This window comes from Lethenteron reissneri, chromosome 56 (genome assembly GCF_015708825.2).
Source record: "Lethenteron reissneri isolate LAM-NWPU_2019-01 chromosome 56, ASM1570882v1, whole genome shotgun sequence".
NCBI lineage: Eukaryota > Metazoa > Chordata > Hyperoartia > Petromyzontiformes > Petromyzontidae > Lethenteron > Lethenteron reissneri.
Genome location: NC_083834.1, coordinates 1,907,314 through 1,929,252, shown reverse-complemented (window position 1 = coordinate 1,929,252; position 21,939 = coordinate 1,907,314). Strand labels below are relative to the sequence as shown.

Below are 21,939 nucleotides of genomic sequence, written 5' to 3'. Positions count from 1 at the left end.
CTCGTTCTTGTCACCATGCCTCCCTGGATTGTTCTTAGATACGCGCGCGTCTGTCGGCATTTGTTGTCGTCATAGCGACGAGTCGCGAGCGAGAGTTTCGAAAGCGTGCGAGGACTCACGGCCTCCTCCAGAGCGGCGGAGCGTCCGAAGGAGCCGGTGACGAGCGTGAGGCAGCTGATGAAGGAGGAGAAGGTGGCGGAGGGCAGCGCGGTGAGCGCCGAGCGGGGGAAGGCGCTCATCAGGTTGTAGACGACGTTGGAGATGCCGATCGCTTCGTGGTCCTCCAGCTCCACCCTGCGGCGCGCACAAAGACAAAGGTCCCCCCCCCCCCGTCGAGCGTTGACGGACTGTCGGGGCAAAGCGCCGTTGGCAAGCGGCGGCGCCTGCCAAGGGCGGCAGACGAGCGAGTCTTCACCGCGGGGCGGCCGATGCTTCCGCTCGTCCCGCCGGCGGCGCAGGGAAAATGCCGCCGCCGCCGCCCCAAGCCAATCTCCGCGGCCATCGTCGCTCGCAATGTTACACGCAGCCAGCGTAGCTGAAACTCGCGATGTTACACGCCGCCGCGTAGCTGAAATTGGATGAATGGCGAATGCGCCGACGTCACAGCGGCGGCGCTACGCTCACGTGCGTCCAACTCCTTTCGCACGGCACGTAGCCGACCGCGCTAAACCGAGGCACGGGGGGCGGGGGGGGGGGGGACACACAACAAACTTAAACACGTAACAAAGCAGCTCTGAAGAAATGGAAGTTGCGTCTGTCCGTGCCGACGCGGTGGGCGCCCGCGACGCCGAACCCACCCGTCGATGATGGACAGCAGTCCCTCGATGTAGTGCGTCAGGTACTCCTGCTGCGAGTCCGCCTCGGGCAGCACGGGCCCGTGCAGCGAGGCGAGCTGCGCCAGGCACTGCAGGGAGTCCTGCGCCATGTCCGAGTCCTCCCGCACCTTCACGTGCACCTGCGCAGACGCACAGACAGACGGTCCCCGCGCATCAGCCCGGCGCAGCGTTGGCAGCGACCGCCGGGGAGCGGTGGCGCAGCGGTTAGCGTGCCACGATACGAAACCCGGCGAGCCCGGGTCCGTATTCCCGCTCGTGGCCAACTTCGGTGACGATTGTCCGAACCGGTTATGGGCCTCCCCTAGGTCGACTCAGCCTCAAAAGATGTGTAAAACATCGCCACTGGGGAGGCAAAGGCGGTCGGGCGTGGGGCTGGCCATCCACCCCCTCGTGTACCGTTCTGGCCTTCACAGGTGCTTGCTAACATCACTTGCCCCAAAAGTTGGCTGAGGCTATACGGGTGTTCTTTGTCTTTGTTGTATGTGTAGGGGTTAGTGCGCTGCGCTACGACGGCTGCATCGAGAGAGAGATCAAATGATGAGAGATAAAGTGGTAAGATAATGTTCATGGATTGAATAGCTTACGTAGTTTAAGGTCATTCATTAAAAATATATCGCCGCAAAATTTCATATTCACAGGCATCACCGGAATGCATCCCTCGAATCCTCACGGAACCATCACTCACCTCACCGCCCCATCACTCACCTCACCCACCCATCACTCACCTCACCCACCCATCACTCACCTCACCCACCCCATCACTCACCTCACCGACCCCATCACTCACCTCACCGCCCCCATCACTCACCTCACCCACCCATCACTCACCTCACCGACCCCATCACTCACCTCACCCACCCCATCACTCACCTCACCCACCCATCACTCACCTCACCCACCCCATCACTCACCTCACCGCCCCATCACTCACCTCACCGACCCCATCACTCACCTCACCCACCCATCACTCACCTCACCGACCCCATCACTCACCTCACCGACCCATCACTCACCTCACCGACCCATCACTCACCTCACCGACCCCATCACTCACCTCACCGACCCATCACTCACCTCACCGCCCCCATCACTCACCTCACCCACCCATCACTCACCTCACCGACCCATCACTCACCTCACGGAGCCATCACTCACCTCACCCACCCATCACTCACCTCACCGCCCCCATCACTCACCTCACCGACCCCATCACTCACCTCACCGACCCCATCACTCACCTCACCGCCCCATCACTCACCTCACCGCCCCCATCACTCACCTCACCCACCCCATCACTCACCTCACCCACCCCATCACTCACCTCACCGACCCATCACTCACCTCACCGACCCATCACTCACCTCACCGCCCCATCACTAACCTCACCGACCCATCACTCACCTCACCGACCCATCACTCACCTCACCGCCCCATCACTCACATCTCACATCTTCACAGTTTTACCTTTCGTGAGCGTGGACAAGAGACTTCGGGGACAAGGACAGATTAAACTAATAACAATCCCCGGCTCGTCGAAACATGGAAACGGTGAGGAAGGGAGGAGTGGGAGCCTCTCGCGCGAAGCCAGGAGCGATGCGCACGCAAGGAACAGATCGCGCGAACTGCCGGGGCAGGTGCCGTCAGCGCTATGTTTAAAAGTCCGCGTGTGTCCGTGCGTGTGTCCCTGCGTGTGTCCCTGCGTGTGTCCCTGCGTGTGTCCGTGCGTGTGTCCGTGCGTGTGTCCGTGCGTGTGTCCGTGCATGTGTCCGTGCGTGTGTCCGCGCGTGTGTCCCTGCGTGTGTCCGCGCGTGTGTCCGCGCGTGTCCCTGCGTGTATATTCACGCGCGCGAACACGCCCCCCCCCCAACCACCAGCCGCCACCCTTCCCCATCGCGCTGCGTGTCACATGCCACCAGTCAGGCCACAGCTGCCGACTGCAGACATTTTGCACCGACAAACGAGGTGGGGGGGGTGAGAGAGAGGGAGGCACAATCTGTCGGAAAACTCTGCGAGAGGGCGGCGGGAGAGTTCAAAGTGCGGCCGCCTGTCACTCGCTCACGAGCACTCACGCTCACTCGCCCACTAGCTTGCTCGCCCGCTCTGTCGCCCGCCCTGTCGCCCGCTCGCCCTCTCGTCCGCTCGCTCTCTCGTCCTGTCGCCCGCCTGCTCTCTCGCTCACTCGCTCTCTCGTCTGCTCGCTCTCTCGCCCTGTCGCTCACTCACTCTCTCGCCCTGTCGCTCACTCACTCTCTCGCCCTGTCGCTCGCCCGCTCCCTCTGTCCTCACCAGCTCGCTCTCTCGCTCTCACTCGCTCACTCAGACTGCTGGGGCTGTACAGGCGACTGGGGACAAGTGGCTTTGCACGTTGTGCTTTGCAAGAGCGAGTGACCTGGGTCATCAAAACAAACAACAACAACAACAACCGCCATTCGCCACTAAGTGGCGGTGACGTCACCACGACGCTTGTGCCAGGCCAAGTGCACCTTGAGGCCACGTGAAGTGTCGAAAGCCCGCTGGCAGAAGGTCACGGGGCAGACCCAGGTGCCACTGGTCGACTGACCGAGATGACCGAGATGACTGGCTGATGCACCACCTGTGCCCCCTACTGTGCCAACTTGCCGTGCTTTAGCCACCCGGCGCTCCGCTCGTTGTTGTGAGCGTCGCTCCTCCGCCCTCCGTTGTTGTTGGAGGGCGACTGCCTCCAACTGCCCAGTAGCGTCCTTCACGAGCCTCCTCCACTGAGGCCGATCTTGACACCGCTGGTACCAGTCATCGGCAAGTCCACTCAGCTCCACGTCCTCCTGTACCACATCACTCCATCTCTTCTCCAGCCCGTGCCGCGCCCGTTTAGCCCCCTCGATCCGGCCGAACAAAAGCTGTTTAGGCATGCGGTGGCTGGGCATGCGGGCTACATGACCCAGCCAACGCAGCCTTGCCTGCCGGAGGAGCTCACTGATGGGACTTTGCCCAGATCTCAAACACACACGCACTCTCACTCACACACACACTCTTTCACTTACGCACACACGCACTCACACACACATGCACTCACTCACGCACATGCACTCTCACTCATACACACACTCTTTCACTCACTCACGCACACACACACTCTCTCTCACACACTCACTTTCACTCACACACTCACTCTTTCACTCACTCACACACACGCACTCAAACACACATGCACTCACACACTCTTTCACTCACTCACACACACGCACTCACACAAACACACACACTCTTTCACTCACACACACACTCTTTCACTCACGCACACACGCACTCACACACACACGCACTCTCACTCAAACACACATGCACTCTCTCTCACACACTCACTCTTTCACTCACTCACACAAATGCACTCACGCACACATGCACTCACACACACACACTCTATCTCACACACACACTCTCACTCACACACTCACTCTTTCACTCACACACTCACTCTTTCACTCACACACTCACTCTTTCACTCACTCACACACACTCACTCTCACACACACACACTCTCACTCACGCACGCACTCTCACTCACACACACAGATGGACTAAGATCCCCGTGTAGCTTTAACGGGCTTTTGGGGCAAGTGCTGTTAGCGAGTACCACCTATGAAGGCCAGCACCACTCACGAAAACCTTTGACAAATACACACAGAGATAAATACACACACGTACAAACGTACGCACGCACGCACACACGTGCGCGCACGCACACACATGCACACACACACACGCACGGACACGCGCGCACCCACGTGCGCACACGCACACCCACACGCACACACACACACACCCACACACACACGCACACACACGGACACACACACACACACACGCACACACACGCACACCCACACACACACACGCACACACGCGCACACACACACACGCACACACGCGCACACACACACACGCACACACGCGCACACGCGCACACGCACACACGCGCACACGCACACACGCACACACGCACACCCACACGCACACACACACACACACGCACACCCACACACGCACACACGCACACACGCGCACACGCACACACGCACACACGCACACCCACACGCACACACACACACAGGCAATTTCCGTGTGTCGCAACACGCACGGGCCGAGCGGCGCGACCCCGGGGTTCAAAGCTGCGGGACGTGGCCACTTGCCGTCATTCCTGGGACGCCGCTGGCACGCCTTCAATCGCGGGGGGCACGTGGCACGTGGCTCGTGGCTCGTGGCACGTGGCACGAGTGGCCGAGTGCGCCGCGCGCGAGCGTGGGGGTGGCGTGGGGGTGGCGTGGGGGTGGCGGCGCGTGCGGGGTGTTGGGTGAGCGTGGGGGTGGCGGGCGCGTGCGGGGTGTTGGGTGCACGACCGCGGCGGCCGTGGAGTTATGATTGCAAACCACTCCCCTTCCTCCCCCCCCCCACGGAGACATTCGATGGAATTCCACTCAGCGACAAAGACAACAAAGACTGAGATTCCACACCACCCCACACCACCCCCCGCGTGCCAGCCTAGGTGCACTTTGGGGTCACACACACACTCACTCGGTAACACAATCGCTAACATCACTCACTCGTGAACACACACACACACTCACTCGGTAACACAATCGCTAACATCACTCACTCGCGAACACACACACACACAAAGACACACGGACACAAATATTCCCCGTCTATCCTTGACAGTGCTGTTAGCGAGCAGCGCCTATCAAGGCCGGCACGGCACACGAGGGGATGGTTGGCCAGCACCACGCCTGGCCGCCTTTGTCTCTCCAGTACAGACACCGCAACAGGTACTCATTTCAGACTGAGTCGACCTAAGGGAGGCCCAAGACCGCTTTGGATAATCACACCGACTATTACCCGCGGCCGGGAATCAAACTGGGTCGTCGTCGTCCCGTTAGCGCGGCGCGCTAACCACCGAGCCACCACTCGTTCCGTGTCTGCGTGCGTGCGTCTGCGTGCGTCTGCGTGCGTGCGTCTGCGTGCGTCTGCGTGCGTGCGTCTGCGTGCGTCTGCGTGCGTCTGCGTGCGTGCGTCTGCGTGCGTGTGTCTGTGTGCGTCTGCGTGTTTCTGCGTGCGTCTGCGTGCGTCTGCGTGTCTGCGTGCGTCTGCGTGTCTGCGTGCGTCTGCGTGCGTGCGTCTGTGTGCGTGCGTCAAAATACACGCGCGCAGACACGCGCGCCGATTCACTCACTCAGCAAGCCTCTCACACCAACACACAAACACAGCCGTCCCACGGCACCGTCACCCCCGGCGCACCGCAGGGTCAGACCCCAGCACGGACCCCAACACGGACCCCCCCCAGCCATCGCGGCCACAGGTAACCTACCCCCCCCCCCCCCCACCACTCTCGCTCTCTCGCTCTCATCTGTCTCCTGCTCGGCTGGCCCCTCTCCCCCTCCTTCCTCCCACTATACCCCCCCCCTGCTCTCCCCTCTGCCTCTCTCCCGCTCTCCTGGTCTCTCCCACTCTGCCACGATCTCCCGCTCTGCCTCACCATCTCCCCTCTCTCCAACTCTGCCCCCTCCCCCCCGTCTCCCCTGCTCTTCCCCCATGTCTCTCCCGCCCTCCTGGCCTCTCCCACTCTCCCGCTATCTCCCTCTCTCTGTGCCACTATCTCTCCCCCCCCACTCTCTCTCTCCCTATCTGCCCCTCGAATACCGGTGACACTGCGTGCGGTTTTTCTTCAGTTATGGGGAGGAGCAGGAGGAGGAGGAGCAGGTGGAGGAGGAAACCGAAGAACCCGGCTGGAAACCCATGCAGAGAGAGAGAGAGGGAAAGCAGAGAGACGACTCCAGACACGCACAAAGACCGCGGCGCCCAGGCGGGCAATCGAACCCAGGCCCCTCGTCGCCACCGCGGGCGCCGGCCGCCGTGCCGCCCCAAACTTCACCGCGTCGCCCCAAACTTCACCGCGCCGCGGCTCTGTTGGAGCGGCAATCCAGCACACGGCCCGCACGCACGCTCACAGCCGCGGATGAGTTAGCACCACCGCCAGCAAAGACAAAGGTCCCCCCCCGTGTAGCCTTAACAGGCTGTTGGGGCAAGTGCTGTTAGCGAGGAGCACCTGTGAAGACCGGCACTGTGGCACACGAGGGGTGGGTGGGCAGCAGCACCACGTCCAGACACCTCGCTCTCCACAATGGCGATGTTTGCACATCGTACCGGGGACTCATTTAAGACTCAAGTCGACTTCAGGGTGGCCTGGGACAAGTTCAGATTCCTGTCACTGGTGGTGGTCGACTGGTTCGAAGCGCAACGCGCTAAACGCTGTACCACCCCGACACCACCACCACCGCCCCCCCACCGACACCACCACAACCCACGCCGACACCACCACCACCAAATACCCCCGCGCCACCAGCAATCACCCCAGCCACCACCACCACCCCCGCCACCACCCCCACCACCACCACCAATCACCACCGCCACCACCACCATCACCCCCACCATCACCCCCACCACCACCACCACCCCCACCACCACCAATCACCCCCGCCACCACCACCATCACCCCCGCCACCACCACCACCACCATCACCCCCGCCACCACCACCACCCCCGCCACCACCACCACCCCCACCACCACCCCCGCCACCACCACCACCCCCACCACCACCACCACCCCCACCACCACCCCCGCCACCGCCACCATCATCCCCGCCACCACCACCATCATCCCCGCCACCATCACCCCAGCCACCACCACCACCCCCACCACCACCCCCGCCACCACCACCACCCCCACCATCACCCCCGCCACCACCACCACCCCCACCATCACCCCCGCCACCACCACCACCCCCACCCCCGCCACCGCCACCATCATCCCCGCCACCACCACCATCATCCCCGCCACCATCACCCCAGCCACCACCACCAGCTCCACCGGCTCGCCCCCTCTCCACCCCCCCCGCCCCCGTCTCCACCGCCATGTCCGCTGATCCCTTAACAACGCGCCGACTTAGCGGCCTAAGCCGCGTTTCCCGGCGCGGGGGGCGGAATGAGCGCCCCCTGAGACGGAGTCGGCACCGGAGGCCCTCGATGCGAAACCAGACACCGGCCGAGACATTCTCACCAGCGCCGCCTGCGTCTGTCTGTGTGCGTGTGTTCGTCTGTGTGTCCGTGTCTGTGTGTGCCGTGTCTGTGTGTGCCGTGTCTGTGTGCGTGTTCATCTGTGTGTCCGTGTCTGTGTGCGTGTCCGTGTCTGTGTGTGCCGTGTCTGTGTGCGCGCGTGTCTGTGTGCGTGTTCGTCTGTGTGTGCCGTGTCTGTGTGTGCCGTGTCTGTGTGTGTGTGTTCGTTTGTGTGTGCCGTGTCTGCGTGCGCCGTGTCTGCGTGCGCCGTGTCTGCGTGTGCCGTGTCTGCGCGAGCCGTGTCTGCGTGTGCCGTGTCTGCGTGTGCCGTGTCTGCGCGAGCCGTGTCTGTGCGTGTGCCGTGTCTGCGTGCGCCGTGTCTGCGTGCGCCGTGTCTGCGTGCGCCGTGTCTGCGTGTGCCGTGTCTGCGCGAGCCGTGTCTGCGCGAGCCGTGTCTGTGCGTGTACCGTGTCTGCGTGTGCCGTGTCTCCGTGTGCCGTGTCTGCGTGTGCCGTGTCTGCGCGAGCCGTGTCTGCGCGAGCCGTGTCTGTGCGAGCCGTGTCTGTGCGAGCCGTGTGTCTGTGTGTGTGCCGTGTCTGTGTGCGCCGTGTCTGTGTTCGTCTGTGTGTGCGCCGTGTCTGTGTGCCGTGTCTGTGTGCGCGTGTTTATGTGTGCGTGTGTCCATATGTGTGCGCTTCTGTGTGCGCACGTCTTAGTGAGCGTCTGCGTGTGGTGTCTGTGTGTGTGCGTCTGTATGAGAGCCTTCGTGTGCGTGCATGTGCTTGAGTGTCAGTGTGCATGCGTCTGTGTGCATGCATCTGTGTGCATGTGTCTGTGTGCATGTGTCTGTGTGCGTGCGTCTGTGTGCGTGCGTGTCTGTGTATCTGCGTGTGTGTCTGTGCGTCTGTGTGTGTGGTGTCTGTGTGTGTGTGTGCGTCTGTGTGCGCACGTCTGAGTGAGCGTATGTGTGTGGTGTCAGTGTGTGTGTGTGTCTACATGAGGGTCTTCGTGTTCGTGTGTGTGCGTGTCGGTGTGCATGCGTCAGTGTGCGTGCGTGTCTGTGTGTGTGCGTGCGTGTCTGTGTGTGCGTGTCTGTGTGTGTGTGTGCGTGCGGTGTCAGTGTGTGGTGTCTATGTGTGTGTGCGTCTGTGTGCGCACGTCTGCGTGTGGTGTCAGTGTGTGTGTGTCTGCATGAAGTCTTTCGTGTTCGTGCGTGTGCATGTGTCAGTGTGCGTGTGTCAGTGTGCGTGCGTCTGTGTGCGTGCGTCTGTGTGCGTGCGTCTGTGTGCGTGCGTGTCTGTGTGCGTGCGTGTCTGTGTGCGTGCGTGTCTGTGTATCTGCGTGTGTGTCTGTGCGTCTGTGTGTGTGGTGTCTGTGTGTGTGTGTGCGTCTGTGTGCGCACGTCTGAGTGAGCGTATGTGTGTGGTGTCAGTGTGTGTGTGTGTCTACATGAGGGTCTTCGTGTTCGTGTGTGTGCGTGTCGGTGTGCATGCGTCAGTGTGCGTGCGTGTCTGTGTGTGTGCGTGCGTGTCTGTGTGTGCGTGTCTGTGTGTGTGTGTGCGTGCGGTGTCAGTGTGTGGTGTCTATGTGTGTGTGCGTCTGTGTGCGCACGTCTGCGTGTGGTGTCAGTGTGTGTGTGTCTGCATGAAGTCTTTCGTGTTCGTGCGTGTGCATGTGTCAGTGTGCGTGTGTCAGTGTGCGTGCGTCTGTGTGCGTGCGTCTGTGTGCGTGCGTCTGTGTGCGTGCGTGTCTGTGTGCGTGCGTGTCTGTGTGCGTGCGTGTCTGTGTGCGTGCGTATCTGTGTGTGTGTGTACGTGCGTGTCTGTGTGTGTGTGTGCGTGCGTGTCTGTGTGTGCGTCTTCTGTATCTGCGTGCGCGTCTGTGTGCGCGTCTGTGTGCGCGTCTGTGTGTCCGTGTGTGCGGTGTCCGTGTGTGCGGTATCCGTGTGTCCGTGTGTGCGGTGTCAGTGCGTGTATCACATCGGCCTCTGCGGAGGAGACTCGTGAAGGACGCCACTGGGCAAGTCGGAAGGCAGCCGCCCTCCAGCAACAAGGAGGGCACAGGAGCGGTGGCGACGGACCCGGCCACTCGAGTTCGATTCCCGCTCACCACCAGTAACAGTGGCGGATATATTAGCAGATTCTGGGCTACCCCTAGGTTGACTAGGGGAAGCCCATACTCATCACAACTGGTGACAGTGAGCGTCAGTGTGAGTGAATTAAAATGTGAGTGAGAGAGAGTGTGAGTGAGTGTGTGAGTGAGAGTGTGAGTGAGTGAGAGTGTGTCAGAGTGTGAGTGACAGTGAGAGTGTGAGATGGTTAGTGAGTGAATAAGAGAGTGAGTATGAGAGCGTGAGAGTGTGAGTGAGAGTGTGAGTGAGAGTGTGAGTGAGTGAGTGTGTGAGTGTGAGTGAGTGAGAGTGTGAGTGAGAGTGTGAGTGAGTGAGAATGTGTGAGTGTGAGTGTGTGAATGAGTGAGTGAGAATGTGTGAGTGTGTGTGAGTGAGTGTGTGAGTGAGTGAGTGTGAGAGTGTGAGTGAGTGTGAGTGAGTGTGTGAGTGAGAGTGTGAGGTGAGAGTGTGAGTGAGAGTGAGTGAGTGAGAGAGTGAGTGTGAGAGAGTGTGTGAGTGAGTGTGTGAGTGTGAGTGAGTGAGAGTGTGAGTGAGAGTGAGTGAGTGTGTAAGTGAGTGAGTGTGTGAGTGAGTGAGTGTGAGTGAGTGAGTGAGTGTGAGTGAGTGAGTGTGTGAGTGAGTGTGTGAGTGTGTGTGTGAGTGAGAGTGTGAGTGTGTGTCAGTGTGAGTGAGTGAGTGAGTGTGTGAGTGAGTGAGAGTGTGAGTGACTGAGTGAGAGTGTGAGATTGTGTGTGAGTGTGTGAGTGAAAGAGTGAGAGTGTGAGTGAATGAGTGAGTGAGTGTGAGTGAGTGAGTGAGTGAGAGAGTGAATGAGTGAGTGAGTGTGAGTGAGTGTGAGTGAGTGAGTGAGTGAGCGAGTGAGTGTGTGAGTGAATGAGTGAGTGAATGAGTGAGTGAGTGAATGAGTGAGTGTGTGAGTGAATGAGTGAGTGAATGAGTGAGAGTGTGAGTGAGTGAGTGAATGAGTGAGTGAATGAGCGAGTGAATGAGTGAGTGAGTGACCGCGTGAGTCACTAACCTGGAAGAAGAGCTCCAGCACGCGAGCGTTGAGTAGCGAGTCTCTCCAGCTCGCCGTCGGCTTGAGCATCACGTTCTGTGACGCCTCCAACAGCGCCATGTAGTGCCGGCCCAGTGCTGACGCGGCAGTCAAGGGAACTCCACCACAAGGGGGTACACCAAGGGGGTACACCAAGGGGGTACACCGAGGGGGTACACCGAGGGGGTTACCAGGGGGTCCCCCCCCCTCTCCCTATGAGGGGTCTATAGGGCGGTCGTTCTCAACCTTGAGGTGGCTACTTGTGTATCCCCACTCCTTGTTCAGTTTTGTTTCAGCCGAGTCACCCCTGGCCCCCTCCCCGACGCTGACCCAGCGTGGTTCAGAGTATGAAACCCTTTGGAACCCCTGTGGAACCCGTGGCACCCCTACAGAACCCCCACAGAACCCCCACGGAACCCCCACGGAACCCCTACAGATACCCTACAGAACCCCTACAGATCCCCTACAGAACCCTTACAGATCCCCTACAGATCCCCTACAGAACCCCTACAGATCCCCTACAGAACCCCTACAGATCCCCTACAGAACCCCTACAGATCCCCTACAGAACCCCTACAGATCCCCTACAGAACCCCTACAGATCCCCTACAGATCCCCTACAGAACCCCTACAGAACCCCTACAGATCCCCTACAGATCCCCTACAGATCCCCTACAGAATCCCTACAGATCCCCTACAGATCCCCTACAGAACCCCTACAGAACCCCTACAGATCCCCTACAGATCCCCTACAGAACCCCTGCAGAACCCCTACAGATCCCCTGCAGAACCCCTACAGATCCCCTACAGAACCCCTACAGATCCCCTACAGAACCCCTACAGATCCCCTACAGAACCCCTGCAGAACCCCTACAGATCCCCTGCAGAACCCCTACAGATCCCCTACAGAACCCCTACAGATCCCCTACAGAACCCCTACAGATCCCCTACAGAACCCCTACAGATCCCCTACAGAACCCCTACAGATCCCCTACAGAACCCCTACAGATCCCCTACAGAACCCCTAAAGATCCCCTACAGAACCCCTACAGATCCCCTACAGAACCCCTACAGAACCCCTACAGATCCCCTACAGATCCCCTACAGATCCCCTACAGATCCCCTACAGATCCCCTACAGAACCCCTACAGAACCCCTACAGATCCCCTACAGAACCCCTACAGATCCCCTACAGAACCCCTGCAGAACCCCTACAGATCCCCTGCAGAACCCCTACAGATCCCCTACAGAACCCCTACAGATCCCCTACAGAACCCCTACAGATCCCCTACAGAACCCCTACAGGTCCCCTACAGAACCCCTAAGATCCCCTACAGATCCCCTACAGATCCCCTACAGATCTCCTACAGAACCCCTACAGAACTCCTACAGATCCCCTACAGAACCCCTACAGAACCCCTACATAACTCCTACAGAACCCCTACATAACTCCTACAGATCCCCTACAGAACCCCTAGAGAACCCCTACAGATCCCCTACAGATCCCCTACAGAACCCCTACAGAACCCCTACATAACTCCTACAGAACCACTACGGAACCCCTGTGGAAGCCCTACAGAACCCCTGTGGAACCCCAGTGGAACTCCTGTGGGGGACGTTCTAGGGTCGAGAACGACTGAGCACGCGTCGCAGCGGCGAGCGAGGATATGGTTGGGCGGGAGGAAGTTCCAGCTGAGTACCTGGTTGGCGAGCGCCAGGAAGCGGTGGAACACGGAAGACATGTGCGCCGTGAGGTTGGGACACTTGCAGAACTCCTGCAGCATCTCCACGGTGAGCACGAACACCTGCTGCAGCTCCGACTCCTGGACACGGGCAAAGACAAAGATCCACCCCGTGTCACCGTCAAGCGCGACGGACCTTTGGGCCAAGTGCCGTTTCCAGCGAGCGGCGCCAGGGAAGGGGGGCACGGCGCGCGAGACGGGGGTGGGTGGGTGGCCAGCGACACACACCGCGCGCCGCCGCCTCTCGTCTCCCCAGTGGCGAGGTTTAGCGCACACGGCGCAGGTCGCAGGTCGCAGGACCGGTTCAGATGACCCCCACCGATGTCGGATGTGAGCGGGAATCGAACTCGTGTCACGCACAGTGTACTGACGACTACACCACGGCCGACTTTGTGTGTGAGTGTGTGTGAGTGTGTGTGAGTGTGTGTGTGAGTATGTGTGAGTGTGTGTGAGTGTGTGTGAGTGTGTGTGAGTGTGTGAGAGTGTGTGAGAGTGTGTGTGAGTGTGTGTGAGTGTGTGTGTGAGTATGTGTGAGTGTGTGTGAGTGTGTGTGAGTGTGTGTGAGTATGTGTGAGTGTGTGTGAGTGTGTGAGAGTGTGTGTGAGTGTGTGTGTGTGCGAGTGTATGCGAGTGTGTGTGAGTGTGTGTGTGAGTGTGTGTGAGTGTGTGTGTGTTTGTGAGTGTGTGTGAGTGAGTGTTTGTGTGTGTGTGTGAGTGTGTGTGTGAGTGTGTGTGTGAGTGTGTGTGTGAGTGTGTGTGAGTGTGTGTGTGAGTGTGTGTGTGAGTGTGTGTGTGCGAGTGTGTGCGAGTGTGTGCGAGTGTGTGTGTGTGAGTGTTTGTGTGTGTGAGTGTGTGTGAGTGAGTGTGTGTGAGTGTGTGTGTGAGTGTGTGTGTGAGTGAGTGAGTGAGTGAATGAGTGAGTGAGTGTGAGTGAATGAGTGAGTGAGTGAATGAGTGTTTGTGTGTGTGTGAGTGTGTGTGTGAGTGTGTGTGTGAGTGTGTGTGTGAGTGTGTGTGAGTGTGTGTGTGAGTGTGTGTGTGAGTGTGTGTGCGAGTGTGTGTGTGTGAGTGTTTGTGTGTGTGAGTGTGTGTGAGTGAGTGTGTGTGAGTGTGTGTGTGAGTGTGTGTGTGAGTGAGTGTGTGTGTGTGTGAGTGTGTGTGAGTGTGTGAGTGAGTGTGTGTGAGTGAGTGTGTGTGAGTGTGTGTGTGTGCACTTATGCACTTATGCACACACACACACGCCCGCACATGGCTACACCTAAAAACATTCCAAAGATCCCCCGTATAGCCTTTAACAGACTGTCGGGCCAAGTGCTGTTAGCGAGCAGCACCGATGAAAGCCGGCATGGCACACGAGGGGGTGGGTGGCCAGCACCACGCCCGGGCCGCCTTTGTCTCCCCAGTGGCGATGTTTACACACTGCTACACCAGGTACTCATTTGAGGCCGAGTCGACCTAGGGGAGGCCCAGGACCGGTTCAGACAATCGTCACTGTGGTGTTGGGGAATGAAACTCGGGTGGCCGGGCTCGTAGCGCAGCGTAGCGCAGCGTAGCGCTAACCACGCCGCCACCGCTCTCCCACATCACAACAACCATACTCTTTCTTTCGGTAAAGTCACGTAGAAGGGAAATAATAAAATAATTTAAATATAAAACAATAAAAATTCTCACGACGTTTCGACTGCAACACACAAGCTGTGGATTTCACACCTGGTGATGATTGCTTGTTGCAGTCGAAATGTCGTGATAATTTTTATTGTTTTATATTTATATTATTTCCCTTCTACGCGACTTTACCGAAAGAACCAAGAATAGGTGAACATTGTTTCTTGCTGTGGTTGTCCCAACTGATGACGGACGCTTGTGTTGCACCCGAAACGTCGGGATTTTATTCATTTTATTTTCTACCCACGTGACTTTACCGAAAGAACCAAAGACTATGGATTGCTGCAGTCACGAAAGCTTCACATCGAGATCACAACAACTCTTTCACGAGGGTCCTGCCAGGTTATTTGTTCGAGTAGATGGTGGGTGGGGGTGCGAGACAATGTCCCTGCTGCTGCTGCTGTGTGTGATCCCAGTAATATAATAGTTATTAGTTCTAAGCATAGTTGCAGTGGCTTTTAATTATTATTTTTTCTTTCGCAGCGTACGTAGCCAACCGTGGCATATTTTTTAAACACGGGACCTTTCAGTTCCAGTATCAAAGTATGCCAGAAAGGGTAAAATCCATGATTTTTTTCATTATTTAGGTTTACCTCGTCATTACTGGAACCTCTTCTTGGTTCTTTCGGTAAAGTCACGTAGAAGGGAAATAATAAAATAATAAAAATAAAACATAATAAAATACAATTCTCATGACATTTCGGCCACAACGCAAGCAGCCGTCCTCAGGTGAAGAACAGGTCTGTCGGAAAGACATTCAGATGCTGTCTTTCCGACAGACCTGTTCTTCACCTGAGGGCGGCTGCTTGCGTTGTGGCCGAAACGTTGTGAGAATTGTATTTTATTATGTTTTATTTTTATTATTTTATTATTTCCCTTCTACGTGACTTTACCGAAAGAACCAAGAAGATGAATCCCTGCAGTCACGAAAGCTTTAAATCGAAAAATTACTGGAACCGTGTTCGTGAAGTAACAACGAATGAGTCGCATACCTAATTGTACAAGCGACAGTTAATTCAATCAATATTATTTAAGAAATGAATGTACTGGGAATGCCCAAGATTTGTGAATATTGATCACACGCTGCCCATTGTAACTTCATCCCCTGCCTCAACTGGACATCTGTGAAAAACAGAGAGAGCTGCAAAGGTCATCAGATACCGCCGGGATAAATAAAATATTCTCATGATTCTGATCCACAGGTAATGTTCACAGCAATGGGATGTTTTGAGCCAACAGCTCAGTGATTTATTTTAGCTGTGGGAGCGGTAAAGCAGCGAGCCCCAGAGGAAGCCCAAGCATAAGAGGGGGAGAGAGAGACGACATTCAGACCACACAGCGAGAGGCGCCCAAGCCAGGGAATCGAACCCGGGCCGTTATTACTGCGAGGTACGAGCGTTAGCACCGTGCCACGCTCCCACGTCCTAACTCGCAGACGATAACGACGACGCAGATGACGACGATGATGATGATGACGCCGGTGGTGGCGATGGTGGTGGATGTTGGGTGTCCCGTAGGTGCGTGGCCGGTACCAGCGACAAAACGCGGAGCAGCTGAGAGACCGGGGGAGCAGGGCTGAGCGCCATCCGGGGCGGCTGGCGGCGCCCGGCACGCACGCACGCGCACGTAGACACGCGTACGTAGACACGCGTGCGTAGACACGTGTGCGTAGACACGCGTACGTAGACACGCGTACGTAGACACGCTTGCGTGCGTGCGTAGACACGCGTACGCACGCAAGCGCCGCAGCTCGCTCCTGCGACTGCCGCCGCGGGTCTCGGCGCAACGTACGGAGGCGCTCGCGCTCGCGCGCTAACAACGCAACCTCTTCTTCCACTAAGTTCTTCTCGGAAGTTATTCTCGCGGACGCGCTGGCACCCTCGGGCGCGCAGACTCGTGCCGGGGGCGCGAGCGAGTGTCACGGGCCGGAGGTGAAGGAGCGCCTGGGCGCGGGCGGCAGGGAGCGGGGAGGGAGACGCAACGAGGGCTGGGCTGGGGCCACCCGAGCCACAAACGGCCATTGTCATCGGCGTGGCGCTATATTGGGAAGTGCCACGCGACAGAATGTGCCCAAGTGATCATGTGCGGACTTCTAACAATGCGCGCGACATGGGCACCAGGGCCACACTGCCCGCGCGCGTGTCTGTGCGCGTGCGCGTGTGCGTGCGCGTGTACGTGTGCCTTCATAGGCGCTGCTACTCAATACTAACAGCACTTGCCCCTGCCTGGTGTGGTGGTTAAACATTGTCACTGGAGAGACAAAGGCGGCCGGGCACGGTGTTGGCCACCTGTCGCCCCCTCAAGAGTGTGCCGTGCTGTCCTTCGTAGGTGCTACTCACTAGCAGTATACTTGCCCCTAACAGTCTCTTGAGGCTATACGGGGGATCTTTGTGTGACTGTGTGTGTGGGGAGCGGGAGTGTAACGGACAGTGCACTGTGCTACTAACCCCGTGACCCAAGTTCGATTCCTGCTCACGGCCACCAACAGCGGTGACGATTATCTGAACCGGTCCCGGACCTCCGGTGGTTCGACTCGGCATCAAACGAGTGCCTGGTGCGGCGTGGGCTTGCCACCCACTCCTTTGTGTACTGAGCCGGCCTGTATCGGCACTACTTGCTAACAGGGCCAAATGTCTGTCAAGGCTGTGCGGGGATTCTTTGTCCTTGTGCGTGTGAGTATTGCTAGTTGTATATGTATATATCGTGGTGCATCGGCCACTCATCTGAGTTAGTCAACTCATGGCACCTGGGTCTGTCCCGTGACCTCCTGCCAGCAGGGAGCCGACCACACTTCACGTCGTAAAGGTGCACAGGCGCCGTGGTGATGTCACCGCCACTCAGTGGCGTATGGCGGTGGTTGTTGTTGTTGTCTGAGTGTTTTGTGTACGGTGCTGGGTGGAGTGGAGGAGGTGAAATGGCCGAGACGCCGTTTGAATAACCGCCAGCAGTTTCCCCCAGTGCTGATAGCTGACACACCGCACCAGTCGACCTTGGGAAGATCCAGCAACCGGTTCACATAATTGTCACCGTGAGCGGGAATCGAACTCGGGCGGCCGGGTTCAGAGCGAGGCGGTAACCGCTAGACTACTGCTCCCCAACCAAGATCACCGGTATAGCCTTAACGGACTGAAGGAGCAAGTGCTGTTAGCGAGCACCTGCCATGCAAAGAACACCCACATAGCCTTTAACAGACTTTGGGGCAAGTGCTGTTAAGCGAGCACCTATGAAGGCCAGCACGACGCAGGAGGGGGGTGGGTGGCCAGCCGCCTTTGTCTCCCCAGTGGCGATGTTTGCACACTGCACTAGGTACTCTTTGAGGCTGAGTCGACCTAGGGGAGGCCCAGGGACCGGTTGAGAAAATCGTCACCGGTGTTGGCCGTGAGTGGGAATCGAACCCGGGTTGCCGGGTTCATAGCGCAGCGCGCTAACCGCTACACTACCGCTCGATCCTAACACACACATACGTACACACACACGTACGAACACGCACACACACGTACGAACAAGCACACACACATACGTACACGCACACACACACACGCTCGCACACACGCGTACAGACACACGTACACGCGCGCACACACACACACGTACACGCGCGCGCACACACACACGCGTACACACACGCGCACACACACACGCGCACACACAAGCGTACACAGACACACGTGCACACACGCGTACACACACACACGTTCACACACACGCGTAGACACACACACACACGCGTACACACACGCGTACACACACACGTACACACACACGTACACACACACACGCGTACACACACACGTTTACGCACACACATACGAGCACACACGCGTACACACACACGTTCACACACACACGCGCGCGCACCGCGACCCAACTCTCCCGAGCCCTCAAGGACAATAGTGCGCGCCGTCTATATTTGGGTGGTGACGGTAATTCAGCTCTCAGCCACAGATGGCAGAGGGCCCCCCACCACCACCACCACCCACCATGTCCCCCCCACCACCCGCCCACCATGTCCCCCCCCACCACCACCACCACCCACCATGTCCCCCCCCACCACCCGCCCACCCCCCCACATCTTCATATTGTCTGAGTGTTTAAGCCGTGCGGGCGGCACAACGGGAGACAGACGGGGGGGGGGGGGTGGTGCTGCTGCTGGGGGGCACTTATGTAAGCGGAGGTGGAGGTGGTGGAGGTAGGGGGCGCGGTGAAGGGTGGGTGGGGGGCAGGCAGTGGGGGGGTGGTGGAGAGGGGGGGCAGAGGGAGGAGGGGCGTTGGGGGGGGCAGTGGGTGGGGGGCGGCAGTGGGGGGCGGTGGGTGGGGGGCGGCGGTGGTGATCAGAGTTCGATCCTGCGGCCAACATCAGTGGCGAGCGATACATCGGCTCCGCTATCACCACCACCACCACCACCGACCGACAGTGACTGGCGTGGTGAAGTACGGTCAAATAACCCCCCACCGCCCTCCCATGGCCCACGTGGCGTGGGGGAGGCCCTCCTCCAGCAGTGGATTGACTAAAGGGCTGCGCGCGTGTTGGAAACTAAAGGCGCGGCCCCGCAAGTGCTCGCCCGCAACGCCGCGCCGCCACAAGTCCTCCTGCACGAGAGGTAGTTCTAGGGGAGGACCTGGTGGAGAGTACTTGGCCTACTCTTCCACGCCGGCGCAGACGCCTTGGAATACGTGGCAGTCACCCGCTCCTTACCCCACCACCACGCGCACGCGACCCCGCCGATCGGGAGACCGGTGGGCCGGTGATGGATTCGAGAAACTTGCGGCGGCGTTTCAACCGCCGGTGCCGGGAGACAGGGAATCGAACCCGGCGTCTGCTGGGTGGGAAGTGCAGTGCGCCGCTCACTGTTACACCGCCGCAGTGGGAGCCGTGCGCTAGCGCTGTGGTAGCGCTGTGGTAGTGCTGCGGTAGCGCTGCGGTAGCGCTGCGGTAGTGCTGCGGTAGCGCTGTGGTAGCGCTGCGGTAGTGCTGCGGTAGTGCTGTGGTAGCGCTGTGGTAGTGCTGCGGTAGTGCTGTGGTAGCGCTGTGGTAGTGCTGTGGTAGCGCTGCGGTAGTGCTGCGGTAGTGCTGTGGTAGCGCTGTGGTAGCGCTGCGGTAGTGCTGTGGTAGTGCTGTGGTAGCGCTGCGGTAGTGCTGTGGTAGTGCTGTGGTAGTGCTGGGGGAGCCGTGCGGTAGCGCTGCGGTAGTGCTGCGGTAGCTGCGTGGTAGCCGTGCACAATGCATGAACGAGCGCTGGTACTCAACGAGAGAACCGGGGTCCAGAGTCAAGTGGGAGCGGTGACACTTCGGCCGTAGGGAGTCGTAGTGACAGGGGAGGGAGGGAGGAGAGGGGGGGAGGGAGGGAGGGAGTGAGGGAGGAGAGGGGGGGGAGGAGAGGGGGGGGAGGAGAGGGGGGGGAGGAGAGGGGGGGGAGGGGGGGAGCTTTGACACCTGTTGTTACACAATTGCCAAGTGCCGCGAGTGTGTGTGTGTGTGCACGAGTGTGTGTGTGTGCACGAGTGTGTGTGTGCACGCGTGTGTGTGTGTGCACGCGTGTGTGTGTGTGCACGCGTGTGTGTGTGTGCACGCGTGTGTGTGTGTGTGCACGCGTGTGTGTGTGTGTGCACGAGTGTGTGTGTGTGCACGCGTGTGTGTGTGTGCACGCGTGTGTGTGTGTGTGTGCACGCGCGTGTGTGTGTGTGCACGCGTGTGTGTGTGCACGCGTGTGTGTGTGTGTGCACGCGTGTGTGTGTGTGTGCACGCGTGTGTGTGTGTGTGCACGCGTGTGTGTGTGTGTGCACGCGTGTGTGTGTGTGCACGCGTGTGTGTGTGTGCACGCGCGTGTGTGTGCACGCGCGTGTGTGTGCACGGCGTGTGTGTGCACGCGCGTGTGTGTGCACGCGCGTGTGTGTGCACGCGCGTGTGTGCGCACGCGCGTGTGTGTGCACGCGCGTGGTGTGCACGCGCGTGTGTGTGTGCACGCGCGTGTGTGTGCACGCGCGTGTGTGTGTGCACGCGCGTGTGTGTGTGTGTGCACGCGCGTGTGTGTGTGTGCACGCGCGTGTGTGTGTGTGCACGCGCGTGTGTGTGTGTGCACGCGCATGTGTGTGTGCACGCGCGTGTGTGTGTGTGCACCGCGTGTGTGTGCACGCGCGTGTGTGTGCTGTGTGTGTGTGCACGCGGTGTGTGTGCACGCGCGTGTGTGTGTGCACGCGCGTGTGTGGTGTGTGCACGCGCGTGTGTGTGTGTGCACGCGCGTGGTGTGTGTGCACGGCGTGTGTGTGTGCATGCGCGTGTGTGTGTACGCGTGTGTTGTGCACGCGCGTGTGTGTGTGCACGCGTGTGTGTGTGGTGTGCACTCGTGTGTGTGTGTGCACGGTGTGTGTGCACGCGTGTGTGTGTGTGTGTGCACGCGTGTGTGTGTGTGTGCACGCGTGTGTGTGTGCGCACGTGTGTGTGTGTGTGTGCACGCGTGTGTGTGTGTGTGCACGCGTGTGTGTGTGTGTGCACGCGTGTGTGTGTGCACGTGTGTGCACGCGTGTGTGCACGCGTGTGTGTGCACGCGTGTGTGTGTGTGTGCACGCGTGTGTGTGTGCACGTGTGTGTGTGTGTGTGTGTGCACGCGTGTGTGTGTGTGCACGCGTGCGTGTGTGTGCACGCGTGTGTGTGTGCACGCGTGTGTGTGTGTGTGCACGCGTTGTGTGTGTGTGCACGCGTGTGTGTGTGTGCACGTGTGTGTGTGTGTGCATGTGTGGGCACGTGTGTGTGTGCACGCGTGTGTGTGTGTGTGCACGCGTGTGAGTGCACGCGTGTGTGTGTGTGCGCGCGTGTGTGTGTGTGCACGTGTGTGTGTGTGTGCACGCGTGTGTGTGTGCGCACGTGTGTGTGTGTGTGCACGCGTGTGTGTGTGTGCACGCGTGTGTGTGTGTGTGCACGCGTGTGTGTGTGCACGCGTGTGTGTGCACGCGTGTGTGTGCACGCGTGTGTGTGTGTGTGCACGCGTGTGTGTGTGTGCACGCGTGTGTGTGTGCACGTGTGTGTGTGTGCACGCGTGTGTGTGTGTTGCGGTGTGTGTGTGTGCACGTGTGTGTGTGTGTGTGCACGCGTGTGTGTGTGTGTGCACGTGTGTGTGTGTGTGTGTGCACGTGTGTGTGCACGTGGTGTGTGTGTGCACGCGTGTGTGTGTGTGTGTGTGCACGCTGTGTGCACGCGTGTGTGTGTGTGCACGCGTGTGTGTGTGTGCACGCGTGTGTGTGTGTGTGTGTGCACGTGTGTGTGTGTGTGCACGCGTGTGTGTGTGTGCACGCGTGTGTGTGTGTGTGCACGCGTGTGTGTGTGTGTGTGCACGCGTGTGTGTGTGTGTGCACGCGTGTGTGTGTGTGTGCACGCGTGTGTGTGCACGCGTGTGTGTGTGTGTGCACGCGTGTGTGTGTGTGCACGCGTGTGTGTGTGTGCACGCG

The 21,939-nt window shown here is 59.1% G+C and overlaps 1 protein-coding gene across 2 annotated transcripts in view; it reads right to left on the bottom strand.

Annotated features, from left to right (window-relative positions):
- The window catches only part of XPO4 (exportin 4), a 72,876-nt gene that overhangs the window by 28,809 nt on the left and 22,128 nt on the right, over nucleotides 1-21,939 (bottom strand). The window contains exons 1-5 of one of the 2 annotated variants that reach the window (XM_061574676.1): nucleotides 16,029-16,418; nucleotides 12,760-12,912; nucleotides 11,072-11,185; nucleotides 798-955; nucleotides 120-294 (exon numbers count right to left, since the gene is read on the bottom strand). In XM_061574676.1, the coding sequence (XP_061430660.1) occupies nucleotides 120-294; nucleotides 798-955; nucleotides 11,072-11,185; nucleotides 12,760-12,912; nucleotides 16,029-16,082 (654 nt within the window). In that variant the 5' untranslated portion in view covers nucleotides 16,083-16,418. Of the gene's footprint in view, nucleotides 1-119; nucleotides 295-797; nucleotides 956-11,071; nucleotides 11,186-12,759; nucleotides 12,913-16,028; nucleotides 16,419-21,939 lie in introns of those variants that run through there. The other variant, XM_061574675.1, reaches the window with a different exon arrangement.